The sequence below is a fragment of the Cucurbita moschata genome, unplaced genomic scaffold (genome assembly GCF_002738365.1).
Source record: "Cucurbita moschata cultivar Rifu unplaced genomic scaffold, Cmos_1.0 Cmo_Scf00051, whole genome shotgun sequence".
In the NCBI taxonomy this organism is placed as follows: Eukaryota; Viridiplantae; Streptophyta; class Magnoliopsida; order Cucurbitales; family Cucurbitaceae; genus Cucurbita; species Cucurbita moschata.
In genome coordinates this window covers 1,164,352-1,186,085 of record NW_019268567.1, presented here as the reverse complement: position 1 = coordinate 1,186,085, position 21,734 = coordinate 1,164,352, and the positions used below count along the sequence as shown (strand labels likewise).

Here is a 21,734-nt window from a genome sequence, read left to right as displayed (position 1 = left end):
AAGAATAAGGGACAATCGCATAGTTTCGTTGTCACACAACTTCAGGACACCCTCGTCACCAATCAAACAACGATGAGTGAACCATAGGTGATAATCTAAATTCTCTCTTAGGTCGTTAACTATAATCATGTTAAGATTAAAACTCGAATTACTCTTCCAACATATTCACAGTCAAATAGTATTATTTCTTCCTCGCACCCATGTGCATACCTTCGTCCCAGCTTCTTATGCATTTCTCTGGTTAGCGTGTTTAAACTCCTATGGTTTTCAGTTGCTTGATCGAACTATTGTAACACATTACTATAAGCTTAAAGGTAATGATAATGGAGGCCTACTAACCGTCAATATAAAGGAAATTGACCCGATAAGATGACAGAGATGTAACTAAAAGTAATTCCCTTTAAAAAAACGTGATTAATTTTGTGTTTGATTATCGAATTGAAAGGTGGTGGGACAACCCAATAATCAAATGGGCTTATATTTAACACCACAAAATGGCACCAATAATTTGGATGAAGAAGACAAATTCCATTGGTCAACAACTCTTAATAGTAAAAGGATTCCATTGCCCTTGAAGTGACTCTAACCTTATCTCCAAACTGTTTGGAATAGTGTAAATCGTGTATATTATGCATTTGCTTTGTGTCCATTTCTTATTTGGCCTTACACTCGCTTCGACTTTCATTTCAAACGTAAAACCAATCAACTTTAGCAAAAGGCACACCACGTAAAGTTGTAATTTTGTTAGTAAGTATTCGCTCAATAACAATAAAAACCGATTAAAAAATTAGTATATGTTTTGATTCGATTTAGGAGTGTTCATATAGTCTGTCACCAATAACCCAACTACCCATCCCAAATTCTAAGGATTTGGTTGGGTTATAATTTTTTTTTCCTGGTTTGACTAAATGTTTTTATCGATCCAAAATTTGGTTCAATTTGTAGGTTACAACTTGTTTGGTAACTTGAAAATACGGTTCACAACTCAACTCAACTCAATTTTTAAGATTGTTACAAAGATTAAGAACGTTTGACATTTACCTCATAAGGTGAATGTTTGATATCTAATTTTTACGAAATTTTAGTTATTAATACAATATATTTTAAGAATAAGTCCGAAATTTTTTAGATGATCGAGCACGATGGTTTGTGAACGCTACAAACTTGATATATTGGATTGGTGTTTAAAAAAACTGTAGTTTAGACTCCTAATTTTGAACCTATGATTAATGAGAGTTTGAGGTTAAAAAAAAAAAAAAAATTAATTGGAGGTTGAATATTTTATGTAATTGAAAAATAATTGAGGTAGAATAATTATTAAATGGGCTCAAATCGGCCCATCACTTAAAATAAAGTCCAAACTGGCCCAATCCTAATAAATAGAGCCCCCAAAGCTAATCCTATATATATATATTATATATATATAGTTTTGTCCATTTATCATATTTTCCATCTTTTTTTTTTTATAAAATAAAGATGGTAACTTTCATCCCTCAATTATACTAAATATTTTTAATATTAAATGCTAAGGAGAGGTCAAACCACGATGGTTGAGTAGAGAAAAATTGATGTAAAAATTACATACGACGATGACATCCACTTTAAACATGAACTCATAAACGACACGACAATAAAATAAGTAGTGACATGGTTGATGACATAAATACTATGTTCATTATCTACTGATTCAATATCAATAATATTATTACTTCACTTCGGAGTTTTTAGTTGGATAAATTTTAATGATGGAATAATAAGTTAATTTCATTGATTGATTGTATCATTAATCATTTCTTTCTTTTGGTGTGAAGAACTTATTATGAATTCACTGATTTCTGCCGCTTCAGTTATTGCTGCTGAATTGGCCGTTTCTAGTGTTCTAATAAAATTTTTAATGTAAAATTGGCAAATTTAAATTTTAATACCTCAACATTATTTACTGACCCCTAAAAAAATAAATAAATATAATTATATATTAAATTAGTGTAACAGTCTAAGTCCACCACCGGTTGATATTGTCCTCTTTAAACTTTTCCTTCCGAGCTTCTCCATAAGATTTCCACACCCTTATAATGCATGTTTCGTTATTCTCTCCAACCGATGTGAGATTTAATTTTGTACTTTAATATACATATAAAAGTGGGGTAGAACGGGGATTGAAGTAGGACCGGGACAAAGGACAAAGAATGCAATCTCGTCATTGACTCAATTTAGCTAACGGGTAAAAATCCTTCCCTACTCACAACTCCACTCACTGTCAAAACGTAAATTCTCCATCCCGTTCAAAGCAGGTCCCACAAATAAAATAAACATCTCTAATAGAATACGGTTGATAAATTTCGTGTTTTGTGATCTTACATTCTTGGTTTAAATAAGCAAATACAATACGATTTAATATTAGATTATGAAATTTTGTATTATAAGTGTGAATATGATTAGAAAATTAGCCATATGGGACCCTTTTGCCCCGTTGATTTTGGGGTTACCCTACTCCCTTATAGCTTCAATCATTTATTTTCATAATCATATAATTCAAACGCAATCACTGTCTCTTACCCTACAATAATTTACCCACTCCCTCCATTATTTCTTCACTTCCAAACCCTTACAAAATTACACACATCCACACCATGCAACACCTTCGCATTACAAAAATCCCGACCCCTCGGGTCCTGATTCTATTCCTTTAGAGTAACGGTCTAGATCCACCGCTAGCAGATATTGTCCTCTTTGGACTTTTCTATTCGGGTTTATTCTCAAGACTTTAAAACACATCTACCAAGTGAAAGGTTTCCACCCCCTTATAAATAGTGCATCACATTTACGTTCTCTCGACTTCACCTAAATCCTTATAATCGTAACGTTTTTTTATTTCATCTCTATACTTTCTTTAAACCAAATCAAAACTCGAATCAAATTGAAAAAACAAAAATCGCAATATTTTTAAACAAAAACGTGCATATCGATTTCTGATTCATAATCATACAAACATATATAATACTTGAAAACCCATCTAAAATCCGCTGCCACAATCTGACCTTTCTTTATGCCTGCCACCGCCGCCGCCGCCGTGGCCGGTGGTGGTGCCCTTTTCTTTTGTGAAATCTTGTTCCATCTTCTTCTCTCTACACTCAGCACTGCAAAAAGCTGTATCTCCCCTACACACAAAACTCAATTTTAAACAATAATTTAAACCAAAAAAATAAAATAAAAATAAAGCTTGAATTAATGAGTTATTATTAACAAAACCCATCAATTTTTTTTGGGGAAAGTATTGAAATTTATAAAAAAAAAAAAGAAAAAGAAAAAAAGAGAGGATAAAATTAGAGATTCATACATGTACATGTAAATGTCACGGGCGGGGGAGAGACGGCGGTGACAGAAGGTGCAAGTGCGAAGAAAGTGGAGAGAAGAAGGGTCATCGGAGTGTTTGTTAAAGGCGGAGAGATTTCTCCGGCCTCTTGGTGACACAAAAGATAAGGTGTAATTCATTTGATCAGTCTCCGGATTTTGGGTGGCGATCACCGGAGGAATATCTCCGGTGCCGGAATTGTGATGATTGGATGGCTGTTCGCCCTCCACGTGGCTGAGATCCACCGTGATTCCTGATATACTCGCCGTTCTTTTCATCTGCGGCCGTGGACGCTTCCTTAGTATCATCTTCTTCTTCTTCTTCCTCAGAGAGAGAGAATAAGAAGATGCAGAGTGAATGATTATTATTATTAAAATAAATAAATAAATAAATAAATAAAAACAAAAAAACAAAAAGGGTATATATTACAAGTTTGTGCTTTGAGTCTACTTTTTAGTTCATATGATTGTGATATTTTTCTTAAAAAATTTCTTAATTTGTTAAATTACTGATTATTTCAAATTTTGGTATGTCAGTGGAGACTAACTTTATTACTTAAAAAAAATAAATTAATAAAAATATCATGCTTTCAAAAAATTTAATAATACAGAAATCACTGCAAGGGAGTAAGATTTGAATTATCTTGTTGATCGAATATCTTACGATAAGAATACTTGTTTGAGATTCAAATCACTCCACAAGCAACATTGATCATGTCGAGCTTGAATGATTTGCAACCGAAACTACATAGAATTGCAAAGAAACTTAGTCATTGTCTAAAAAAATAGCACAAATGCCTCTTTTACTGTATTTTCCAAGTCTGCTTACAAATACAATATACATGACTTTATATAGCCTTAAAATGAAACAAGTCTTAAAATACATTAATGAAATACAGTAACTCTAAATTGTAATCCACCCAAAATTTATAATATGAAACTTCATTCTTCTTCAATGTGACATGAATTGAAATATCTTTTGATAATTTCAACAATTTTTTTTTCACATCTCCATTGAAGTAGATTGTATGATTGATGTCTCTTGGTTCATATCATACATTATTATTATTTTTGGATAAAATTCATTAACATTTTGCCAATATTTTAAATTTTAAAAAATTTCATTAATATGATGTTACTTCAAAAATATCCTATTTTAATATTTTTAAAGTAGCATTAACACCTTTTATCTTTGCACAAAGTTCAGAGAAATAATTACAGTCAATTTATGAATAAAAATCATTTATCAGTCCCGCGTAAATTATTTCCTTTTTAACGTTACTTTTGAAGTTGATGAATATTTTTTAAACGTGGTAGTAATTATAAGAATATTTTGAACTTTAGAGGTATTTTTGAAATTCTTTTAAAAAAATGTTTTAAAGGGTATTAATAAACTTTTGAAGACTTCTGGAATACTTTTGAAATACGGAGAATTTATGAAAGCTGTATTTTTGAACTTCATCCAAAACTAACGGTAATAATTATTTGAATTTTTTTTTTTTAAAGTTTAAAGATATTTTTGAGAGAATATGCAAAATTAAAAGATAATTTTTATTAATCTAACGTTAAAAAAATCAACGATAAATTTATAACCATTATTGTTGTAACATTAAAAATGAAACAAAACTATATTATAACCCAAAAAAATTATCCAAATATAATTTGATACATTTGAAAATCATTAGATTCTTCATTCTTGAAATTAAATAATATTAAAATTGTTATAATAATTATTAAATAAAAACCAAATGCAAATTATTGGGATTAAAATGATAATGTTTTTTAATAAAGAAAAGAGTGAATGATAAGAGGAAAGTTGATCACATGGAAGAGAGAAGACAAGTAAAGGTCTTAACCTTACGCCCCATAATTAATTATAATGTATTTTGGATATAAAATTCCAATTTTATATTGTTTTCTAAGTATGGATATATACTTATTTTATTTAAATCATTCAACCAATTTATTATTACGAGTTTGAACAGAGGATTCACATGCACATGGACCTCAGGCAAGCTTGTATATGTATATATCCTTTGGGGCCTGACCTTCGACTAGCGTACGCTCACACTGCTAGTATGTCACGGAAGGAAGGGAACACACATAGTATCATAGTGTACATAATACCACATCATAACATTGTAGTGTATGCATGTGTACTAATTATAACAGGGAAGTATCCCGATACATGTGAACATACAATATACATGAGGCCACCATAGTTCAAAATCATGGCATGTATATGTAACATCATCGTTTAATGTCATTTCAAAATATAATGTATAACACAGTACCACACTTTTCATAACATAGCATAATCATCAATGACATAACGCGTCAATATGATATTTAATAACATGACATGTCTCATATTACAACGTAACATAATAAACAAGCATTAAACAATTACAAGGTACAACACGTGCAAGGACCACTGGGTATGTGTCGTTTATATTTCAAACAGTTCATCCAACCAAACTAGTAGATGAATCACTTGCTTGGTTGGTCTACTCCTCGAAATCAAATTCAACCGACATGGTTTCATATATTTATTTATTTATTGAACTTACAAATTTTAATAACTTAAATATGACAATTTTGGGACTTTAAGTCCCTTATATACGTCAACATAAACAATAATTCAATGGATTAAAGCATATTTCTCGAGCATGATTTTTTATTTTATTTTATTTTGACTTATGTTCGAATCTACTCGCCAAATGTCGAAAATACATTCATCAAACAAATAGTCAAATTTGGAAAGTAATAGGATGGGAACACCATCATTTTCATTTTGGCCTCTTGTCGGTGACATGACACTTAACACATGTCAAAGCAACAACCCCACCACGGTGGGACAAGAAATCTAAGATTTTCTTTCACTCTTTGGTCTTACAAGTTAAATATGTTAGAAATTACGACTCTCCACAATAATATGATATTGTTTACTTTGAGCACAAATTCTCATGAATTTGCTTTTAGTTTTTCCGAAGAGTCTCGTATCAATAGAGACTATTTCATTTTCCAACGTGGAACTCCTCTCCCAAGAGTGCTCGTCGAAAAAATACATCTCAATTCGAGACCGAGACGTATCTAGCCTTGGTGGTCTAGCAGGTCCCACCATTCTAATAATTTAAAATAATTTTTTCAAAAATCAAAACCTACAAAGAAAAGCTTTTCCAGAAACACAAACATTTATATCATAGGCTTTAAGCTCCAACGTCTGTAATATTCATTTCCATATCCATCACATATAAACGAGCAAATTTTCATTCTTCTTTACCCATGGCCATCAAGAACTCACCTTCGCACACGACTTCGCCTCCGACGTACGCCTTCCCTTCCATTTTGGCAATTCCGAACTTCTTCTGCAACTTGACAAGAGTCATTCGCATCACCAATGTGTCTCCTGCGATCACGGGTTTTCGGAACCTCACTTTGTCGATTCCAGCGAAGAAGAAGTTGTCGCGTGAGCCTCCCACCTCTGGTTGCAGCATAACTAGACCGCCTACTTGAGCCATTGCCTACAAACCCAACAATGTCATAGAGCTTTATTAACAACTATATTTAAGTATCATAAAAACATGGAGATCATATTTGGAGATCTTCATCACACAAGGATTATACCTGTCCTCTGTCATGACAGCTTCATACTAGTACAAGATCTTGTGAAATTCATTGAGAAATAAAAAGGATGTGTTATTCATGAGAAAGGTCTAACCAAACGATGCTGAAATAAAAAGGAGTGTCCGATAAATAATCGATGGCACTAGCAGCCTATTGGATGCTGAAAATGAGAGGGATTTCATCACCTTTTTCACCTTTTTCACCCACGGCTGGTTGGACCCTGTGAGATCTCACTTCGATTGGAGAGGAAAACGAAACATTCCTTATGAGGGTGTAGAAATCTCTCCCTAGTAGGCGCGTTTTAAAACCGTGAGGCTAACGGCATTACGTAACAGGCCAAAAGGGCAATATCTGCTAGCGGTAGGATTGGGTTGTTACAAATGGTATCAAAGGCAGGTTCCGTGAAGTGTGCCAGCGAGGACGTTGGACCCCCAAAGGGGTTGGATTGTGAAATCCCACATCAGTTGGAGAGAGGCATGGAGCATTCCTTATGAGAATGTGGAAACCTCTCCCTAGTAGACGCGTTTTAAAACCGTGAGGCTGACGGTGTTACATAATGGGCCAAAAGGACAATATTTACTAGCTGTAGGCTTGGATTATTACAAATGGTATTAGAGGAAGGTTCTGTGCAATATGCCAGCGAGGACACTAGACCCCAAGGGGGGTGGATTGTGAGATCCCACATCGGTTGGAGAGGGGAACGAAACATTGTTTATAAGGGTGTAGAAACCTCTCTCTAGTAGACGCGTTTTAAAACCGTGAGGCTGACAACGATACTTAACAGGCCAAAGCGGACGATAGCGGTGGGCTTGGGTTGGTTACAAACCCTCCCGAATATTACTCAATGGGACCATATTTCAGATCATTCAGCTTCACAGCTTGAACGTAACCAGAGTTAAGAAATTTACTATGCTGTTTTCTGAATTAGGCACTAAAAAATCCCCCGGGTCCTGATGGTATCATGCTGAAATCTCCAAAAGAATTGGAACTTTCTTAAAAGTGACACAATGAGAGCGTTCCAAGATATTTTAAGAACATGGATTATCAATGCCTCACTCAACGAGACACACATGCCTCATTCCAAAGAAATTGGAGTCTCGCACAGTTCATGACTACAGACCCATTAGCCTCAGCTCTTTCCTGTGGCTAGAGTTCTTTCTAAAAAACTAAAGAAGGTTCTTCCGCATACTATCTTTGTGGTTATGGACGGTTAATATCGGTAACAGCTCAAGTCAACCGCTAGCAGATATCGTCCTCTTTGAGCTTTCCCTTCAAAGATTTTAAAATGCGTTTACGAGGGAGCGGTTTCCACCCTTAGGAATGTCTCGTTCTCCTCTCTAATCAATGTGGGATCTCACAATCTATCCCCTTTGGAGGTCTAGCATCCTCGCTGGCACACCGTTTGTTGTCTGGCTATGATACCATTTGTACTCTTGGGTTTTTCCTTTCGGGCTTTCCCTCAAGATTTTAAAACGCATTTACAAGGAAGAGGTTTCCACACCCTTATAAAGAATGCTTCATTCTCCTCTTCAACTAACGTGGGATCTCACAATCCATCCCCTATGGAGGCCTAGCATCCTCCTAGCACACCGTTTGGTGTCTGGCTATGATATCATTTGTCCTCTTTGGGTTTTTCCTTTCGGGCTTTCCCTCAAGATTTTAAAACGCGTTTAAAAGGAAGAGGTTTCCACACCCTTATAAGGAATGCTTCGTTTTCCTTTTCAACCAATGTGACATCTTATGATTCAGTCCATCGCTTTGGGATCAATCAAGAGCTTAGAAGTCAGTACTAGTTGCACCATCATGGCTCATCTACACAACTTGCAGATTTTACATAATTCATTTGAAGTGGTTTAGAACTTACATCAAGCATGAGAAGAGTTCATAAATTCATGAATTCATCGAGAGTTCATTTTGAATAGATAGTAAGCAGTTGAATAATTTGAAGGTTAAGAAGATACCTCAACCATGAGAACACCAGGCATGATGGGTCTATCAGGGAAGTGGCCTGGAAAGAAGTTATCATTGATGGTAACATTCTTAATAGCAACAGCGGAAACCCCAGGATTGTATTCGATCACTCTATCTACTAAAAGAAACGGGAACCTTAAGCAAAAGAAAAAAATCACAATATGTATAAGAATAAAATCCAAGAATCTCCAAAACCCCAAACAGTGGAACAATTTAACAAATACCTGTGGGGCAAGATATTACGAATTTCATTGATATCCATCACAGTGGGAAAAGATGGAAACTCTGAGCACAGAATCAAATCAAATCAGCTACAAAGAGAAGAAGAACAACAACAAAAACCCTCCACGATTTGAAATTGGATGGAGAGGCTTACTCTTTTCGATGGGAACATCTACTTTTTCTTCAATGGGTGCGTCGTGGACGGCGGTATTGAGAGAACAGCGGAAAGTGGGAAGCGAATTGGAGGGAAAAGAGAGGGAAGCAGATCTGAAGAGGGAAACAGAGGGTGTGGGACGAAGAAGGGATCTGGGTTTGTCCGGGCATTGAGTATGGGTGAAGGAGAAGAGAGAAGTGGAAGTGGGCGCCATTGTTGGGGATGAGAGGAAGCTCTGAAAGACGGTGGGAACGAAGGTGTGGGAATGAATTAACGTTTAGAGATTAAAGCTGTAAAAGAGCACAAATCCAACGCATTCGCATTGGCCTTCCCACTGACAGAACGATGATATCAAGGCCCAATTATCTCTCATATATATATATATATATATATGATTTTACACGTGGTCGTCCGAGGAATTAGTAAACCGTTCGTATTTGATTCATAGCTAGTTTTACATACAAGTTCGAAAATTCTAAATAAACACATACAAAATCAGTAATTTGTAGCTGAAATACTCTTCTAGAATCAAGATTATTTTAACTTTTCTCTGTAAATATCTGAAGACCACTCGACTATAGGACATCAATTTTTAAGCATGTTTTATTGAAAATTCATCATTTTTGTATTGTGAAAATGTTTTGGTTTTATTACTAATTTTTTTTTTTTTGAGTAAATTATCATGACAGTGGTAACTCTTCTATCTCCCGCTTTTAATTCCATGGTTTATAATTTGATAAAGAATTTTGTTTAAACAAATTTTTTTCCAACAAAATTTATTGATAATTAATATTATAAAGCTAAGAATGAGAATGAATAACTTAATGTACTTTATTGCAAATAATCATCGCAATAAAAAATCTAATTTTTTTAATGGCATTTATGGATAATTAATATTATACAGCTAACATTCAAAATGGAAAACTGACTGCAATTTATTGTAAACGACGGCGTTTATAAACACTTGGAAAATAAAATTATTTTCATTTTTTCTATAAATAAAATAAAATGTTTGGGGTGAGAGAGGCTCGAACTCTCGACCTCAGGATAACTCAGAAGCTATGAGACCTACGCGCTAGCCAACTGCGCCACCACCCCATTGTGATCAATATGTATTTTTAAACTAATTTATTAATTAATAAACATTTATTGACATTGAATATTTAATTTTAATATTCGTAATTATAAAAATGAGGGTGTTTTATAGATGAGAAAAATATTAAAGATAGTCTAAAAAAAAATATATATTTAGGTCCATGGATTGGAGTAAAAAAGGCCCAAAATTAGGTTATTTTTTCTGGGCTTACAAATCAACAAAACTAGGCCCATTGGTTAAATCCGACTAGAGATTAATATAAGGGAACTGTATTTGTATTTTTTTCTCGTTTAATATAAATATATTTTTAACCTATACTACAAATAATATATATTATATATATATATTAAACATTAAATTAGTTAATTTTGAGACTCTAATTCTACTTTGTATCGTAGATTTTTTAATTGTTAAAGGTTACGTTGTAATATTAAAATTTAAAATTTTAAAAATTATGTTGGTAGACTTAAATATATTGTTTTATTAGAACTTTTTACAAAAATAAATGGAGAATGAAATAGGTGGCATTTCCCCATCGTGCCACGTCTCGTATCGTCTCATAAACATCACTAAATCTATCATAGCTCAACAGAATAAGACTCCAAGATAGGTTTATATAATGATGTAGTTAATAATGTGAGTGACGTTGTTGAGATTTAACCGGACTATAATAATTAAAATAATAATTTAAAAACTAAATTTGGAAAAAAAATATTATTCCATATACTCTGGTTAAAAAAAAAATAACATGTAGAGAAATTAAAAGGAAGTTGATGAGTCTTTTAATAAAGGCAAGTAAGGTTTAGTCATCACAAGGTCCATCCAAGTACCTATGGCGTCAAGTTTGGTACTCAAATAAAGGTTTGAAAAATACTTTGGAGTACTCCAAATTCAACAAAGAGTTTGAAGTCATAGGATGTACTCAGTTTCTTCTATCCTTTATCCACGTTCTACATTTAGATCCAATAATTTTCAGATGGTTTGTACCGGTGTGTTAAAGATTTAATGGATACCACTTTTACCCTCAAGGATAGAGCCATTTAGGTTTTTGAGAGACCAACTATGTATTGAGGATTATTGGGAGTGAGTCCCACATTGGTTAATTTAGTGGAAGATCGTGCGTTTATAAGTGAGGAATACTATCTCCATTGGTATGAGACCTGTTGGGGAAGCCCAAAGCAAAGGTCAAGTGAGGAATACTATTAGAAGTGCGATTGTGACAAGTAGTGCCAAAACCTATCTCAAAATGCGGAAACACGTAACGCGTTGAGAGGATTGAATGAGTTTGTGTGTTTCCAAGTGAAGAGAAGAATCTTCTATTTTCTTCTCATTTGACCCCAAACTTGTCCATCAATTCATGATTTGTTTCAGATTTTGAAGGCTCCCTTGTCTTCACTTTCATGTCATCTTCTGCCCAAACCTGCAATATCCTCTTTTATGATCCCAATCTCTCATCATATCTTCTAACCTTCTATTCAATCAACGCCATCATTTTTTTTCATCTCTCTTGGACCCACCAACTCCTTTACCATTACTCAATTACCAATTACTGTTGGTTTATGGTCGAGTGCTTACAACTCAGAGCTCAAACGACACTAATCGAAGAAAATTTGGATTATATAGTCGATTTGGCATCAACCCTAAAAGCACCATAATCGAGGTACTGATCAAGGATAGTGAATTTATATTTGTTGATATGCTTTTGTGAATGTAGCCTCGTTATCCACACCTCTGGCAGATGAACGAAGGACCAACCTAGATTTTCTGCATGGACCATCCTAAAAGAAAGAGATCAACTAAGGTGTGCAACCCTTGTTTTTTAGTGTTTGATTTTATAACAAGCTAAAGAGGCTATATTTTTTCGAAACAATTCAGTAAAGATATTCACGTTATTATGTCTTTAATATTGTTTTGATTTTCAAACTTTTAGTAATATTTCATTTTAGTCCCTAAACTTTTCAAATGTTCGTTCTGATTCCTCAATTATCGGGTTTGTTCCTTACTATATAAGTTTTTCTAATGTTTTAATTGGTGTAGAAGTATATGATTAAATACTTTGGATAAGATATATATATGCATCATGATGTATGAACATATATCAAAGTCAAAAGTTACATAAAAGAATAGCACACGATACCATTAGTGGTGTCTAATCATACTAGTATTATTTTTAAATGATCCTCAATATTCATAATTATCCACGACATTTAAGAACTATAAGCTTGCTTAATTATCCTCGATATTCTTTAGACTCGCATTTCGTGTTTAATTTTGTTTATATGAAAACACGTATGCTTACTCACCATATAAAGAAAGCCAATTTAAAATTGAGATTACTAATTAAAACGATACAATCTACTATAATTGTCTTAGTAACGTCCAAGAGAAGGCATGCTTTCTAACATATTCTGCCTAACTCTTCCCAACAATGTTTAACTTACACAACTCTCGAACTCTATTTTGAATTTGAACTAGAGACCTCGTCCATGAAATAAATCAATGCACTTACTTTTAGGTGTTGAAAAAATTTATTGATTCCCGACTCCGAGTGTCACGGACATACTTGTCTAAGACGTGTTGCATGTGACCGCGTATCGGATGTCTCGATCATGCTTGTCATGAGGTGTTGACTATGCTCGCATACCTGTTCCAAACCCCTTTACTTACTTTCATGTATAGTTAGGTCTTTACTCTTTTTGTTGTGTCAATACAGAGTATATGACCAAATTATATCTACACCCATTAAGGCTGAGATGCCCCAAAATGTACCATAGGGGGATGTCAACATTTTCTCGCAAACGTGACCCGAGACTCAATCATAAGTTTGAGTTGTCTACAAATTAGGATTTTCACACGACTGATTTGTTTATCAAATTAGAACAAGTGTCACACAATCATTGTCCTGCTGCTACAAGAAAGATTATGACACTAAGCTACCCCATCTTCATCCAAGCTTCCTGAGCTACCCAATATAAAGTTAGACTTGGATCTCGAGTTCAGTTTAAGTTCTATACTAAAAAATCAGAACTAGCTGAACGGTTGATATTTTAGTATATCATTCCCGATATACTCGTAAATGGTTGCTTTTGCAATACGCATCTCAAAATAATGATATACAGCCATGTATGTAATATCAGACTTCAGTTCGTACAAAACTTTAGCTTATTTGGATTCTACAATATTGGAATAAAGAATAATAACATTAAATAAAAAAATAAATAAATAAACATTTTAAAACTTCTGAATGGTGCTGAAGAAATTCTGATTTGGGAATATATAAATTAGAGGAATAAGAATTCTTTTTATTTCCCATCTCTTATGCTTTAATATTCTAAATTAAAAAAAAAACTTTAAATTAAAATATTATAATATAGTCTAATTCTTATTTTTATACCGATTTTTTATTTATTTTATTTTTAGGAAAATAATTTATATTTATTATAATGTCACATTTGTGGAAGAATTTAATAAAAATATTTAATGAATATGGTAAATATTTTATGTTAACTCTAAAAAGGATCCAATAATTAAGATTCTTAATCATAATGTTGTCATTGACTATTTTGTTACATAAACTTTTGTCGTTTAATTACTATTTCTTTTTCTTTAAATTTTACTTTTTTGTAATCTTCATCACAATTTAAAATTATAAAATTATGGAACTTTATTAATTTTTTATTTTTATAATTTTAAATTAAATAGCTAATTTTCAAGAAAAATATATATTTTAAAAGTATATTCTTAAACCGAGTTCAAAATAGTAAATATAATTACGGTTAATAATCAAGAATATATATAAAAAGCTAACAGGGTGGGGACATAGAATATATTCTCCGTCCCCGATAGATAATTTTCTCCATTCACACTCTGTTTCACTACACGAGGCGGGTCTCCCTAGAAAAAGAATACCCCTAATCCCAATGCAGCAACTCATTCAATCATACACAGTTTTGAATGACAGAAAGAAGTGAGGAAACCTCTTTTCGCTCTATTCATTGCTTTTCTTTTTGTTACTTCTAAAGTAGCTGCTTCAAATTACAAATTTTCACTAACATATATCAAATTAAAATCACTGACTGAATTACTCAAATTTGTAGAAATTTGAGATATCAATGTTTTTGTCAGCATGGTTAAGACATGTACTATGATAGTACGAATGGTTCGAACATACAACATGTTATCTTAATACGGTTAACGTTAAGTTACTCATCAATAATACACAAGATTGAGCAGGAGGGAACATAAGGTCATAATTGACACAGTTTTTGATAGAGAAACGTATGCAAAGGGATAAGTTTTTCTTTGTTAATCTCAAAACTTTGTCAGCTTGTTTGCTTGGTTTGGCTTTAGCATGGCCATGTTTTTTATGTGGGGTAACCAAAAGTTGTGTATCTTTTGAATATTAGGCTCAAAATGAGAGGCCTTTGCCCTTTGCCCTTTGCCCTTTGCCACTTTGACATTATCATCTCCTTTTCTCTTTCTATCTTTATGTGTTTGTGTGTTGGCATTGTAGGTTCATACAACAAAGAAAACACCATCATTGCACTCACCATCCCACACACACACACTCCCTACCCATGTCTATGTGTTGCAAGAAGCGTTAGTCGTGATCAAAAGGTAACACCCTTTTCTAAACTCCTCAAAAAAATTTTACTATCAGTGAAAAAATTCAATTTTTACTGTTTTTAAACTTGTCTCTCTATATCTGTATGTATAAACTTTACTATTGATGAAAAGATTCAATTTTTTCTTTTGAGTAAAAAGAAAAGAAAAGAGGAAGAAGGGTAGGCATTAGTGTGTGTGGGGGGTGATCGATGCCTCTTTTCGAGGACTCGAAATTTAATATGAAAGGTGAAGAGAATGGGTATGATTGAAGTGAAAAAGATAATCATTTTTCAATCAAAGATATCTAAAAAGGAGTGATATTAAAGCCATATTTTTTGGGTATCCCTCCATTTCATGCAAATGAGAGAAAAGAGTGTTGCCTGCATAAACCCTCCTTTTTACCTTTCTTTTAACATTTGAATTTCATATCAACATAAGGGCCCCTTCCTCCATTCCCAATGCTCCGAATTCCAACCAAAATAATTCAAAAATAACAACGTACAATACCTGTTCTTCATCGTTCTTCGTCGTTCGATCGTGTTCATCTCTAATTAAAATAAAATCTAAAGTGAAATGATTAAGGAAGGAAAAGACAAAGAAAAGAAAGGGAAAAGGCATGTGATTGTGTGCATATCTTTTCACAAAATGATGAATTGCATAAAATAAATAATAATTATTATGAAAATTAAAGAATATGATAATGAAATTATCAAGAGATTGTGGCGGCTGAGGCTTCCCACAAATCTCGCCTCCAATCACTCCTTCTAATCTAATTAGAAGAGAGAGAAAATCTTGAAATTTTTTTTAAAAAATGGTTAATTTAATTTTAGAATCATAATATAAAATGAATTATGAAGAAATAATTAAAAATAGATCTCTGTTATTTACATAATAATAATAATAATTACCAAGAAAATGAGGTGTTTCAATTATGTTTGATAATGGCGATGGTTAATTAACGATCTCTCTCTTCTATTTCTCTCTCTACTGTAATTTCATCAATTTTTCTCATTTTCTTTGATTTTTTTTTTCAACTAATCAGAAGAACATAGCCATGGTTCCACCATACCTTCAGTTCTAGCTCTTAAATTCTCCGCCGCTTTATCGCCGTGAAATCCCGGTGAATTTGCAGTGCCGGTGGCGGCGTATCTGATTAATTTTCCGTTGAGATTTCCATTGCTAGATCTTAGATTAACACCTTGTTGATTTGGGTCTCCGCCGCTGCCGCCGATAACCCAGCTCGTCGGTGGAGGGTGGATGTTGTTGTTATTGTTGTTGCTGCTGTTGTTGTTGTCACCTCGTACGGTTTGGCCGGTCGGTAGGAGGCCGTGGCTGTGGCTGTGGCTGTTCAAACCGAACTCCTCGAAAATACCCATTTTGAGATTTTGATCGTTGGATGAAGGGATCAATTTGGGGTTGGATTGAAACATGTTTTGGATGTCAAAAATTGGATTTTGTAAGTTGCCGCCGGCGAGGAAAGTCGATGACGGCGGAGAGAGAAACGGCGGTTTTTGAGGAAATGGTCGCAAAAGGTAATTCTGTTGTGTAGATTGTACAACATCCAAATGTGTTGATGATCTACCACCACCGCCTCCGCCTCCGCCTCCACCACCAAACAAATCGAATCTCGCGGCGTTTCTTGTAAAAGGAGACGACGAGGAAGCGGTGAAGGGTGGAGCTGGAATTCCAGTGAATTCCTGAACCATAGCACGGAAATTAGTAGTGTCTGTTGTTAACACCGTTGTCGGAGCTCGTCGTGACGCCCTCGGCCGCTTCTTCGAGCTCCTAACGACGTTCGCACCACCACCACCACCGCTACGGCCACAATTATTAGGAATATCTTGCAATTCCGTCTGATCCGAAGCTCGGAAGGAATTAATACCATCAGATGGGTGAGAAAAATTGTGTACGCCGGAGAAATTAGAGATAGACGATAAACTCTGATCGGCGGCGGCGGAATTAAGATTTGCGGCGTCGAGATCCGGCGGAATTTGATCGGATCTCAGAGACCGAGACCAAACCATATCGAAATTGAGAAGTGGGTTTTGGTTAGAAAGCGAAGATCTTGGATCAAATAAATTGGACAAAGGATCAAACATGGCAGCGGCGGCGGCGGAGGAGGAGGAGGATTGAGGAAGAGGGTTGGTTGGATGGAAGTTTCCGGTGAAAGAACCGCCATGACTTGGTGGATTAGCCAAAAAGGCGGCGGTGATTGAGTCGGCGGGTGACTCAAACTCCTCATCGCCGCCACTAGACGACTGCATACTCCCACTATTTCCAGACTCCATGGAGAGAGAAACAGAAATTAAAAACCGATAACTGAAGGGTCTGAAGAAAGGCAATAAATAAACTCCTAATAAAGGCAATTTTTTTTTTTTTTTTTTTTTTTTTGAAAATAGTGAAAAAAAAAACCCAAATTACAAAATGGGTATTAATTAAAAATAAAAAATTTGCAATAATTCTTCATCTTCTTCATCTTCTTCTGGTTTTTTTGTCTCAAAAGTTGAGAATTAGGGTTTTCTCTGTGTAATATAGAGAGAGAGAGGAAGGTGTAGGCTTTTTGCTGGATTTAAGAGAGAGAAAAGATGATAAAGGAAGAGAGTGGGGCAGCCATGGAAGAGGAGGAGAGAGAAAACGAGTTATGAATTGGTCAATCCAAGAGAGGTAAAGAGATTTTGATTCTCATTCTAAAAGCAACAAAATGATACAATGGAACATGGATGAGTTGTTATATGCATGCATACATACACATACGTATACCACGACTAGTTGAAACTACATCGACCCAACATTGAATTTAATGTTAACTAAATTATTAAAATATGATACGACACGTTAATTAGAATAAAACTCTCCATAAAAACTAATTTAAAATGATCTCCGTGCACCCACATCTTTCACTTATCTCAGCTTCATTAAATTCTTTTATTCCATTTTCGTCTCTGTATTTTAAAATTAAAAAAAGTTTATTCCTTACTGTACTTTTGGGGTTTTTATATTACATTAAATTTAAATTTAGTGTAAAAAGAATTTTATTTTAACTCGACAAATACCTTCAGCTTTAAGAATTGTCATACGAAGATACGTATGAATTTTAGGATGGAAGTGCATATGGCTATTAATTAAAAATTAATAATTATTAGGTGGGCTAGCAACCAAGAAATTAAAAAATAAAAAATAAAAATTAAAAAAATAATTAATAATAAATTAGGGTAGATGGTAGTTGAATACTATACTATAAAGCTATTGAGATGATGACCATAACCTTCGTCACTATTACTTCTTCTTCCACTAACTCAATTTAAATGCCAAACATATCCCCTAATTAATTATTTATTTATTTATTTAATTAAAATGCCAAACAATTTCTTTTCAAGATTAGGTTAATGATAGCCCACCCATAGCAACTTTATTTTTATTGCTATTTATTACTAAAATTAAAATTATATTTATATGGTCGTTTGCCGTTCTAACAATTCTCGAAATGGATATCAAATCGTTGGCTAAAATAGTCATTGATATCTTAACCCAAATCGTGGGGATTGACCGAGTTAGAACGAAAAACATTTTTTATTTTAGTAAGAAAGATGAAATCTGTCATATCGGTTGATCTAAATCTTTGGTTTGCTGCAACTGGAAGAACGACGAAATAAGATGTGTTTTATTTATTTACTTATTTATTTATTTATTTATTTGGTGATTAGATCTAACAAGCTATCTACCCACTACCAAACCAATCCCTATCCCTAACAAGTAAACATCCTAAATTTTTCACTTTTTTTCTATACACGTTTCATCCCGAACTTATTCTAACTTACCTTTGATTTCCACCTTCTATTTCGGTTAGTGTTTTATTTTTAAAAAATATTTATTTAAGCTTGAGAGAAACCGACTTGTTTAAAAACTCTCTGTTAGTGCTTTAAATATATATTTTTTTTTAAATATTTGAAAGTGGTATCAGTTCATTCATGTATCATTTCAATATACAAGTATCAATTGTCTATTAACTTTGGTCTTGGTTCATCGTGTATCACATTCTATATTTATAATGTCCCATCATTTTATATTTAAATAAATGGGCCACTATTAAAAATTAAAATATAAGATCACTTTATATACAAAAGTTCAGAGACCCTCGAAAAAGATATTAAACATATAATTTGTTAATTAATCATAACTTGATTATCAAAATATAATTAAAAGGTTTCTAGAACCTTTCACGATCATAATTCTAATACGTCGTTATCACAATCCATATAAGTTTATTGTAATAAAACTGAATATGAAAATACTCTGTAACATCTAACATTTTGGGTATGTTTTGACGGGTTGAATTATTTCAAATTGATAATTATAATTATATTTTAATGGTTTAGTTGACTTTACTTAGGTACTTTGAGAGTTGACTTTGACTAATGTTCGAAGACAAGACATGTTTGAAAGGAGAGGAGAGTTGTGTAGTGACACTAGTGAGTTTTGTGATTATTATGGAAGTTTGGCCTTTAGTATATAATAATAGTGGACCATAAATAGTTTGGCTTTTAGTATATTTTTAGAAATTTTCAAATTGTTTTTGAGTCATCTATTTTAATCATAACTCAAATCTTTGACTCAATTCTTACTTATGTTTCATTTGGAGATTACAACATTCGTCACGACTCAATTCTCGGACTTTGAAAAACTAAATAGTGACTAAAAAGAAGAAATCGAAAATAAATAAAATTAAAAAGAAAATAAAATAGAAGATAAAAATCCGATAAAATTTAAAACAAGAAAAGGAAGTCAAGGACTCCAATATCAGAGCCAGACACAGGATGATGTACCAGCCTTCTCGCTGTTCCCCGAAGGGGGGTAGACACGAGGTGGTGAGCTAGTAAGGACGCTGGCCCCAAAGGGAGTGGATTTGGGGGCGGTCCCACATCGATTGGAGGAAGGAAAGAGTGCTAGCGAGAATGCTGGGCCCTGAAGGGAGATGGATTGTAATGTCCCACATTGGTTGGGGAGGAGAACAAACCACCATTTATAAGGGTGTGGAAGCCTTCCCCTAACAGACGTGTTTTAAAGCCTTGAGGGGAAGCCCGAAATGGAAAGGCGAAAGAGGACAATATCTGCTAGTGGTGGATCTAGGCCGTTACATATAATTTCCTAAAACTTCCTTCCATCCATAATTTTAATGGTTAAGAATTTCGGATTTTGACACCAGATGTCCCCGACAATTCCTTCCATGCATCCTCACGGACCAACACGAGTCATTCCAGTAATGTTTTATATTTCACTCACATGCATCTTAGAAATATGCACGCTTAACTATAGAGTTCTTATAATTAAGACATCGAAAAAGAAGGTGCACCTTGTTGATATAGACAGTAACTTTTTAGTTCTTCTATCCTCAAAATCATTCTCATTGAATTTAAGCTTACCACTAAGTTGATAAGCACAATTTTATTTTTAGATAATCGTATTGATCTTTACGTTATGAGGGTGATACAAATCTTAATTCGAAACGAAAGAAAAACACAAAGTAAGGTTGAAAAAAATGGCATAGAAGGTGGTATCAATCCATTCCCAAGTTCACAAATTCAAACCAAATAAAGTGAGAAAGAAGAAGGGAATATATTAAAACTTTCAAGAACAACTTGATTTCACTTAAACGACTAAGAAATTAGATCTTTAAATTCATAATTTCAATGCTCCAATTGATTGTTAGATTCCCCAAGAACCCATATGAAAAATATATATATATATATATATATATACATTAAAAAAAAGACATGAATTGACACATCATTCTTGGACGAAATCATTGTCGATGCTTGAATTTATTGAAAGATCTTAGTACCTCCCTTCACAAATGTCCAAAAAGCTCAAAGTGTTTGGATAAAGCCCTCCAACAAAAACATATACCTTGACAATCAAGTTCCATTTTTTTGGCATCATCATTACACTTTGGAAAACAAGATTGCTTTGGGCAATGAACAAACTTTTCAAATTTTTCTTTCTTTTTTGGTCTTTTTTTTACCCATATTATCATGTTCTTGATTCTAAAAGTTAAAGTTTTTAGTGCACATTTTGTTTAAACATAAACCCTAAACACCAAGTGAGGCAATGGTGTATATATTATTCCCCAAACTTTACATGTTTTCAAGGCATAGTTTCACTTTAATCATATCAATGATAAGTCACTTCCTTTGGACTCAATACCACAACAACATGCCATCTTTTTTGTTTACAATGCACCCTCCTTGCCTTCAAACAATACCACCTTTATATTGGGTCATACATGTCGTTTTCATTACACTTTTTTTTGCTCTTCTTTTTTCATCCTTTTGACTCTTATCCCGCCCCATGCTTCAACTCATCAATCATCGCTCCTATCTTAAGTCAAAATACTTATTACTTAACTAACCATTTACTCGTTTTTGTAACAATTTAGTCTCTAAACTTTAATTTAAGTACCTCGTAATGATTTAAAATCACCATGTTGTTGAAGAATGTCAGAATCATCAAGTACTTAATCCAAACATCAAATTCTGAATATGGGAACTAAATCATAATTTAAAAACGTGTTTTTAAATTATGAAAAAATGAAAGATTGATGGTGAGTTTGAGATGACGTTGAATTTGGGAAGCAATTATTTGTGATTGGGAAGTGTGATCGGTTAACGTAGTTGAACCAACAAAAATTAAAAAAGCAACCAAATAAGCCAA

The 21,734-nt window shown here is 33.6% G+C and overlaps 3 protein-coding genes and 1 non-coding gene across 4 annotated transcripts; all 4 read right to left on the bottom strand.

Moving 5' to 3' along the window:
• Window positions 1–2,921: 2,921 nt before the first annotated feature.
• LOC111436011 lies at window positions 2,922–3,697 on the bottom strand. Its single transcript, XM_023073668.1, has 2 exons — window positions 3,338–3,697; window positions 2,922–3,158 (listed from the first exon to the last, which is right to left on the bottom strand). The coding sequence occupies exons 1-2, from the start codon at window positions 3,658–3,660 to the stop codon at window positions 3,014–3,016; spliced, it is 468 nt and encodes a 155-aa protein (XP_022929436.1). The 5' UTR covers window positions 3,661–3,697; the 3' UTR covers window positions 2,922–3,013.
• A 2,829-nt stretch (window positions 3,698–6,526) lies between these two features.
• Window positions 6,527–9,673, bottom strand: LOC111436009 (3-hydroxyacyl-[acyl-carrier-protein] dehydratase FabZ-like). The gene is made up of 4 exons (XM_023073667.1): window positions 9,326–9,673; window positions 9,174–9,234; window positions 8,940–9,084; window positions 6,527–6,875 (listed from the first exon to the last, which is right to left on the bottom strand). Exons 1-4 carry the CDS (start codon window positions 9,537–9,539, stop codon window positions 6,621–6,623), a joined length of 675 nt encoding a protein of 224 aa, XP_022929435.1. The 5' UTR covers window positions 9,540–9,673; the 3' UTR covers window positions 6,527–6,620.
• A 665-nt stretch (window positions 9,674–10,338) lies between these two features.
• On the bottom strand, window positions 10,339–10,423 carry TRNAM-CAU. Its single transcript is given in 2 exon segments — window positions 10,339–10,374; window positions 10,386–10,423. It is a non-coding gene; the product is annotated as a tRNA-Met (tRNA).
• A 5,637-nt stretch (window positions 10,424–16,060) lies between these two features.
• On the bottom strand, window positions 16,061–17,314 carry LOC111435908 (ankyrin repeat and ELMO domain-containing protein D-like). Its single transcript, XM_023073508.1, has one exon. It carries the CDS (start codon window positions 17,312–17,314, stop codon window positions 16,061–16,063), a length of 1,254 nt encoding a protein of 417 aa, XP_022929276.1.
• Between the last annotated feature and the right edge of the window lie 4,420 nt (window positions 17,315–21,734).

Coding starts and splice junctions, on each gene's coding strand:
- LOC111436011 (XM_023073668.1), bottom strand. CDS start 3,660: ATGATACTAAGGAAGCGTCCACGGCCGCAGATGAAAAGAACGGCGAGT. Junction 3,159..3,337: donor CGTGACATTTACATGTACAT/GTATGAATCTCT, acceptor TTTTGTGTGTAG/GGGAGATACAGCTTTTTGCA.
- LOC111436009 (XM_023073667.1), bottom strand. CDS start 9,539: ATGGCGCCCACTTCCACTTCTCTCTTCTCCTTCACCCATACTCAATGC. Junction 9,085..9,173: donor CGTAATATCTTGCCCCACAG/GTATTTGTTAAA, acceptor CTTTTGCTTAAG/GTTCCCGTTTCTTTTAGTAG. Junction 6,876..8,939: donor CTGGTGTTCTCATGGTTGAG/GTATCTTCTTAA, acceptor TTGGGTTTGTAG/GCAATGGCTCAAGTAGGCGG.
- LOC111435908 (XM_023073508.1), bottom strand. CDS start 17,314: ATGGAGTCTGGAAATAGTGGGAGTATGCAGTCGTCTAGTGGCGGCGAT.